This window comes from Rhincodon typus, unplaced genomic scaffold (genome assembly GCF_021869965.1).
Source record: "Rhincodon typus isolate 14 unplaced genomic scaffold, sRhiTyp1.1 hic_rhity00003431, whole genome shotgun sequence".
In the NCBI taxonomy this organism is placed as follows: Eukaryota; Metazoa; Chordata; class Chondrichthyes; order Orectolobiformes; family Rhincodontidae; genus Rhincodon; species Rhincodon typus.
Genome location: NW_025969069.1, coordinates 1 through 8370, shown reverse-complemented (window position 1 = coordinate 8370; position 8370 = coordinate 1). Strand labels below are relative to the sequence as shown.

The window sequence follows — 8370 nt, the reverse complement described above, 5'->3', positions numbered from 1 at the left end:
TTAACTCTGATTTTTTTCTTCACAGATGCTGCCAGACCTGCTGAGCTTTTCCACCTACTTCTGTTTTTGTTCCTGATTTACAGCATCCCCAGTTCTTTCGGTTTTTGCCTCATTAACCATCCCTGGGAAGAGATCAGAGATTTAGATAAGGAGATGGAGTGGGGCAGCAGGATGAATAGGCTTGTGCTATGGATCCACTGACAAGAGATTGTCATAAATACCTACAGTTTCACAGCAGCAGTATCAGTGAGTGAGAAATAGATGTGCATTGGCAGATAGGTTGAAGGAATAGAAGTAGCGATAGGAGTATAAATTATGTAGCATCACGTAGGATTACACAGGACATAGTGCATAGAAACACAAATCCCTGCACTGTTCATGCTCCACTTAATCCTCCTCTTATCTTTCCCATCTAAATCTGCCATTTTAAACATCTGTTCCGTTCTCCATCCTCTGCTTGCTTAGCTTTCCTTTATCTTTTTCAACCACTTCCTTCAGGCAACAGCTTCCAAATTCTCACCACTTAGCAATGTTATACCCTCACATCTGTTCAAATTGTAACCATATGTACTGTTTTTCTTATCTTCTAGTCTTTCCAATTAATAAGTGTTTTACTAAAATTTGTCAGAAAAGGTAGCCTTCTACCATATTCTTTGGAGATTTAATATTGTTTCACTGCCAGGCCACCAATTCATCTGTAAATTGAAACTAGTCCTGCAAGCATGAGTGAAGACAACAGAAGCATCGACAATTTCTCCACTATACAAAAAAAAACCGGTAATTTTAGTACAGCCTTGGATCATCCCTTACATTGGAATTTTTTAAAGAGGTACAATCCTTTTTAAAGTTTTTTTTCCTGTTGTATTTTGGTTTCAGCCTCTGTTACATTATTACATTCTTCCAAAATGGCTTGGCAACTATATTGTCATGCATATGATCAACAATGTCATATCACTCACTTACTACAGTACATTCTTGTATTAAACAGACCAAACCTTCTCAAAATATATTAAGATAGCTTACATCCTAACTTTTTTTTATTTTAAAGGTGTAAGATGTTGCTTTCCAAATGCAATTCAATTTGTCAAACTACTCAAGCAAAACACACTTTACTTTTACACCACTCAAAATGCAGACAAAATAAAAATAAAAGAATTGACTTGACTGTAACTCTATCGAAATGCTTAACAAAATAGAATATATATTAACTATTACTAATTAACTGTTCCAATATAGTAATATCCCATAAACACACACTTGGCAAAAACAAACTCAGTAAAATAGATTCTCTCACATGCAATTCTAGCAGTAGGAAGAGAACCCCAGCTATTAGCTGTAACAGCGAGAAGAATAAGAGCCTCCACATCCAGCTTCAAGGCTCCAGCAACTGCAGAAAGCTAAAACTAAAAATCCCGATTCAGTGGGAGCTTAACCCCACCCATTCAGCTGCTTCTATTGTTCCAACTTGAAAAAGAACCCCAAGGTCTCACAAGCTGTTTACTTTATTGGATCGAACAGACCGTCCGGTACCTCTGTCTCAAACTTCTTCATAAGAAAAGGATAAAATACACCTCTTAAAGCCATAGTATCATCACAATTCATTGTACAAGGCAATATATCATTGGGCCCCACATGGATAAACGTAGAAAAACATACCCAGTTGTACCTAAAGATGAAATCATTTTTAATGTCTAAAAACCAACAATCTTTCAACATTGCATAGAATTTACAACAACAGGCCATTCAGCCCATTCATTTATGCTCTAGAGAGTCTGCACCCACTTTACTTCATTTAAACTTACCAACATACTCCTCGATTCCTTTCTCTCTCATGTGCTTATCCAGCTCCCAATTAAACCCACCGATACAATTCGCTTCAACTATTCCTTCCAACAACATGTTCCACATTTTAACCACTTGCTGGATTTAGAGGTTTCTCTTCATTTTTCTTCTAGATTCAGTAGCAGCTATCTTATATTTTTGATATATACAGCTGCTGTTTCAAAACCCCTTCATAATTAAAGACTTTCCTTCAGTGACTGCTCTACAGAAGACGACCCAGCCAATTCAGTCTATCCTATTCATTAGGATACAGTCTGTAACACACAGGCCATATGGGGGCAACCAAAGGACCGTCATTATTGAAAAGCATCTGGATTCTGCTCACCAACTGACAAAGTATTGGAAGTCTCAGAAGCAATCTGCACCCATAAGACCATAAGAAATAAGAACAAGTGTCCATCACTTGGCCTTTCGAGCTTCCTTCGCCATTCAATAGGATCATGGCTGATCACCATTCCTTATGTCCACTTTTCTGCATTTTCCCCATTACCCTTGATTCTCCTACTGATCAAGAATCTATCTCAGCCTTAAATATACACAAGGACTCTGCCCCCACAGTTCTCCATGGCAAGGAATTCCGAAGACTAACAACCCTCTCAGAGAAGACAGTCCTCCACATGTTAGTGTTAAATTGGCACCCCTTTATTCTGAGACTATGCCCCCTGGTCCTATTCTCTCCCATGAGGGGAAACATCTTCTTAGCATTTACCTTGTCAAGCCCAATTAGAGTCCAATAAGTTTTGTTCAGATCACTTCTCATTCTTATAAACTCTGGTAGAGTGCCAGCCTGTTTAGCCTTTGCTCACAATACAATCCTTCCATACCTTCTCTGAACTGCCTCCAATGAAATAATATCTTTCTTAAATAAGGAGACCAAAACTGCTCAGAGTACTCCAGAGTACCTTGTACAGTTGCAGTAACTCCCCTGCTGTTATACTCCAACTCCCTTGAAATAAGGACCAAACATTCCATTAGCCTTCCTGATTACCTGATGCACCTGTGTTTCATGCACAAGTACTCACAAGTCCTTTAGTGTCGCAACTTTCTGTAGTTTTCCTCTATTTGAATAATACCCTGTTCTATTGTTCTCCCTACCAAAATGAACAACCTCACATTTTCCCAAATCGTACTTCATTTGCCAACTTCTTGCCCACGTACTTAACCTGTCGATCGCTCTCTGTAAACTGTTTCTATCCCTCTCGCAACTTGCCATTCCACCTATTTTTTATGTCCCCTGCAAATTTGACTGCAGTACATTCATTTCCTTCTTCCGTTAATAAAGTTGTGGTCCCAGCACTGATTCCTGTGGGACTTTACTGGTCATGAGTTGCTAACCTGAGCCAGTTCTCTATCCATGTCAATATATTACCTATCTGGGTACTAGCACCCTGCTACCTCATGGGTCTTGCTTACTATTACAACTCAATCCACCCCTCACAGACATCCCAGCATTTTTTCAGGAATAATTATTCCTTTTTGCTGAGCTGTTTTTCCTATTTTCAGTGACAGCAAGAGAAGGAAGAAGCCTGAGGGAAAGAAGCTGATGTATAGTTAATACAGCATACAGTATCCTCGGAACAAAAACAAAGTTGCTGGAAAAGTTCAGCAGGTCTGGCAGCATCTGTGAAGGAGAAAACAGAGTTAATGTTTTGGGTCCCGGTGACCCTTCCTCAGGGCCTGGAATGCTCTGCCTTAAAGTGTGCCAGAGATACATTCCACTGAGGCATTCATGAGGGCACTAGCTTGTTATTTGAATAGAAACAACATGCAGGGTTATGGGGCAAGCCCGGAGAATGGCACTGAGTCACAACGTTTATTCACAAAGCAAGTACAGATATAATGACCCAATGAACTCCTTCTGTGCAATTCTATGATGGTAAGGAATGGGAGAAAAGACCGATTAGAACCCAAAAAATGTATTTAGATGCTTTAAAAGCTACAAAGGTCAATATGTGATTATATAAGCATCAGCATGATAGACATCAGTATTAAATTCCAAACAACAGATATTGCACTCTACAATATCACACTGATGCCCCACAGCAAAACCAAGATAATCTTAACATATTCATCCAACAATGTTTAAACTGTTTCCCAGAAGGTGGTGGAGACTAAATCTTTACATTTATTCACAGCCGACCAAGACCAATTTTTGATTGACACAGGAGTCAAGGGTCAAGGGTCATGGGAGTGAAAACAGGAAATTGGAGATGAGACCACAACCAGGTCAAACTTGATCTATACAAAATGATAAAAACCCAAAAAACTGCAATGCTGGTAATCAGAAACAAGAACAGAAATTGCTGGAAAATTTCAGCAAGTCTGGCAGCATCTGTGGAGAGAGAAAAACAATTAATGTTTTGAGTTCAGTGACACTTCTTCAGAATGGCCTACTCCTACTCCTAAGTGCCATGTTCAAGCATCTGGATTCTTAACTTACACTCCTGAACTGGCAAAGCTCCACACTGGACACTCAAATTTGTAAATTTACTTTGACTAGATGCCTGCTCTTCACAATCCCAGTGCAAAAGTATTAAATCAAAAATTTGTCTTAGTAGGAAACCAATCAGTCAGCTAAACCTTTGGTGACATTTTGGGTCAAACCTCAGCATTCAAGAATAATAAGAGGTTTCATGAGAGGATAGAGATTGATTGCAACAGCTCCATTATCACTGCATCATGCACTAATAGAACGCTCAAAGGATATTCGTCTTTGTTGCCAGGTATTTCCCATATTCATGCTGAGTGCCACATTGTACATTGCGTACCATATGCCCACATGCTCCCAGATGGCAATAAAACTAGGAAATTTATCAATAACAGACTAACCTTCTTTCCTAAACATCGACCTCCAGGCGGATGGCCTTCTGCAGCCTGTCGTATGGTGCTCAACATAATTTCAACCAGTGCTTTTTTCTGTGAGCTGGTCAAAGCTGGAAAAGAGGACAACTTTGTGAATGCAAACACCTTGCACTGACAGCAGGGATTCCAGTCTCAAGGCCTCCACCAATTTGCTTACTTTCCTTTCCAGAGTCTTCATCTTCCAGTAATAAAGCCGTCATGGACTCCCAGTCTTTCAGGATGAATGCCGAACAATCCCAGAGACTGTCAACAAGATAGGCCGACTGTGCATTCCCCTAAAGGGGACAAGGTGCAAGTATTAAACTTCAATGTGCAATTGCCCAGTTTTCGCTGATTTAGCTTGATTTTTAATCACTCCATCATAGATAGCTGTGCCTTCAGCTGCCTTGCCTCTGCACTCTGGAATTCCTTCATTATATCTCTTTGTCTCTCCATCACCCTTCTCCCCTCACATTGTTCTCCTTGAAGAAGTAAAGGTTAACAGGAGATTTGATACAGGAACTCCAATTCGTGAGGAATCTGGACAAAGCAGTTACAGTGAAACTGAAGACCCATTGTTAGAAGGGTTAGGAACCAAAGGGCATCACTTTAAGGTAATTGGTAAAAGGAGCAAAGGTGACATGAGGAGAAACCCTTTGCCAAAGCGAGGCTTTAGGATATGGAATGTGTGGTGCAAACAGATTTAATTGAGTCCTTCAAAAGAGAACTGGATTATGATCTGAAGAGAAAAAGATTGCAGCTCTACAGGGAAAGGGTCCAGAAGTGGGACAAAATGCTCTTGCACTGAACTGTGATAGATATGATGGGCCAAATGGCCCCCTCTGTGCTGTAATCTTTCTACACCTCTGGTTTTCCCCATTGTTTATTTGACCAAACATTTGATCATCTGTCCTAACAGCCTTTTACATGTCTCAGTGTTAAGTTTTGTTTGACAATGCCCCTGCGAATCACCTGGAGAAACTCTTAACACTGTGAACATTACTACAAAAAAAATCTACATTGAAGTTGAGCACTGTTCTACAATAATAATAGCAATTATTAAAAATTCTGATGAGAAATTATCCTTTCTTAAAATGATTGCATAATGGTCTGCGTATTCAGATTCACTGACAAATACATCCACGTCAGTGGTCTGTGTTTCAGCAAACTGCTGTTTAATACTGTTGAGTGCTGAATCAAGAGCTCAATGTAACAAGTGTGTAAGAACAATTGTGCAAATGCCCCACTGAAACTGGAAATTTGAATATAGGCCACATGCATAGCACATGTCTGTAATCTCCAATTATCATTCTTGGCAAACAAGGATTTCCACCAATATTGGAAAATCATGAATTCACTGCCATAGGACAAGGAACTTTCAAGGCAAACTGAAATTCAGAAGTAGTTAAGTTGTATTTGAGTGTAATCGTACGGACTGGTGTATTGCAGACATAGTGTCAGGCAGATTACTCCAGGCCAGCCTCCCTTCTTCCATCCCATGTGTAGGTGAAGTCCTCCAAACCTTTGCTGCTCATAACCACAACATCACTCATCACACCCGTGTTCACCGACCTACACAGGTTCCCCATCAAACGTTTCAAGTTTCACCTTGTTCACAAAACTCTCAGTGGCTTCCCCCTCCCAATATCTGTAACTTCCCCTAGCCACACAACTCACATTCCCCAGAGTAGGGGAGTCCAAAAATAGAGGGCATAGGTTTAAAGGAGAGAGGGGAAAAATTTAAAAAAGGACCTGAAGGGTAACGTTTTCACGCAGAGCGTCGTGTGCATATGGAATGAACTGCCAGAGGAAGTGGTGAAGGCTGGTAACAATTACATCATTTAAAAGGCATCTGGATGGGTACATGAAAAGGAAAGGTTGAGAGGGATGTGGGCCAAATACTGGCAAGTGGACAAGGTCAGATTGGGATGTCTGGTCGGCATGGACAAGTTCGACTAAAGGGTTTGGTTTCTGTGCTGTATGACTCAATAACTCCACCTGCACTCCTCTAACCTGGCCTTTTTATTGTATCTGCAGTTGTCATTAGTTCACCATCAGCAGCCATGCCTTCAGTATTTGTGTCCTGGGCTCTGGATTTCATTCACCAAACTCTCCTCCATTTTCACCTTCCTCATTCTTTCTCACTTAAAAATATCCCTCAATTTTAACCTATAATTACTTATATGACACAATCAACGATTATGCTCCCATGAATGCTTTAATTTGTTAATAAAAAAAAGAAAGAAAATTACAGCACAGGAACAGGCCCTTCGGCCCTCCAAGATTGCACCGATATGCTGCCCATCACAACTAAAACCCCCTACCCTTCTGGGGACCGTATCCCTTTATTCCCATCCTATTCATGTATTTGTCAAGACACCCTTTAAAAGTCACTATCGTATCTGCTTCCACTACCTCCCCCGGCAGCAAGTTCCAGGCATCCACCACCCTCTGTGCCACATAAAAGCAAGTTTTTATTGGTTGTCATAGTTTAATAAAATAATCAATCTTTGAATAACATTAATGTTCAAATATTTCTTTCTTTATTCTTTCGTACAGTGCGGAAATGCTGCACATTTGTTGCCTGTTTCTAGTTGCCCTTGAACTGGATAGCTTGCAAGGCCATTCCAAACGGCAATTAAGAGTTGGCCACATTGGTATGGTTCTGGAATCATATCTGAGCTGGGCCAGGTAGCCAAAGCAGACTTCCTTTCCTAAAAGGGAACAACTGAACCAGATATATACTTTACAATCATCTATCAAGCGAGCTTTCATTCTGGAATCCAACTTATTTAGCATTACTATCAGTTGGGATCATAACAAATTACTTACATTGTGCCAGACCTAACGTGAATGGTCAATATTTAATATTGTAACGTATCACAAACATTAATCTTACCTCACTCTCCTGATAGAAGTTAACAAGGGTTAACAAATGGCTGAGATTACAGATGGGTTTTTCCTTTCTCTCAGGTACTTCATCTTGTACTTCTGACTCCTGACTGCAAAATAACCTAAATACAAACATTTTCCATTCACTGGTACATCTAGTATTTGTTTTGACAAACAATTCAGCTCATTTTGAGTGCTCAATTGGCTCTTTTCTCAAATCTCCACAAATATTGACATGAGTTCAGGAACCCTCTGCAAATAATGACACCTCTACCAAGACCCATTAATATTTTAGAGATATATTCCCAAAGAACCAACTATCCTTCTGAAGATGGGCTGACTGCCCAAAGCAAATAGATGGTATCAATCCAGCAAACATTTTTATCAGTGTGCAATAGAAGCAACATATGAGTAATTCGAGACAACAAGATGCACAGCTGGATGAACACAGCAGGCCAAGCAGCATCATAGGAGCAGAGAGGCTGACGTTTCGGGCCTACACCCTTCATCAGAAAAGGGGGAGGGGAAGGGGGTTTTGAAATAAATAGGGAGAGAGTGGGAGGCGGATAGAAGAGGGATAGAGGAGAGGATAGGTGGAGGGGAAACAAACAGGTCGAAGAGGCGGGGATGGAGCCAGTAAAGGTGAGTGTAGGTAGGGAATTAGGAAGGGGATAGGTCAGTCCAGGGAGGACGGACAGGTCAAGGAGGCGGGATGAGGTTGGTCGGTAGGAGATGGAGGTGCGGCTTGAGGTGGGAGGAAGAACAGGTTAGGGAGGCAGGGACGAGCTGGACTGG

At 40.8% G+C, this 8370-nt stretch overlaps 1 protein-coding gene across 1 annotated transcript in view; it reads right to left on the bottom strand.

Moving 5' to 3' along the window:
* The window catches only part of LOC125481755 (cohesin subunit SA-2-like), a gene marked incomplete at its 3' end in the record, with an annotated part of 13199 nt that extends 5508 nt beyond the window's left edge, over positions 1 to 7691 (bottom strand). The window contains exons 1-3 of the mRNA XM_048593663.1: positions 7583 to 7691; positions 4862 to 4979; positions 4672 to 4775 (exon numbers count right to left, since the gene is read on the bottom strand). Of these exons, the coding sequence (XP_048449620.1) occupies positions 4672 to 4775; positions 4862 to 4904 (147 nt within the window). The remainder of the gene's footprint in view (positions 1 to 4671; positions 4776 to 4861; positions 4980 to 7582) is intronic.
* Positions 7692 to 8370: the final 679 nt, after the last annotated feature.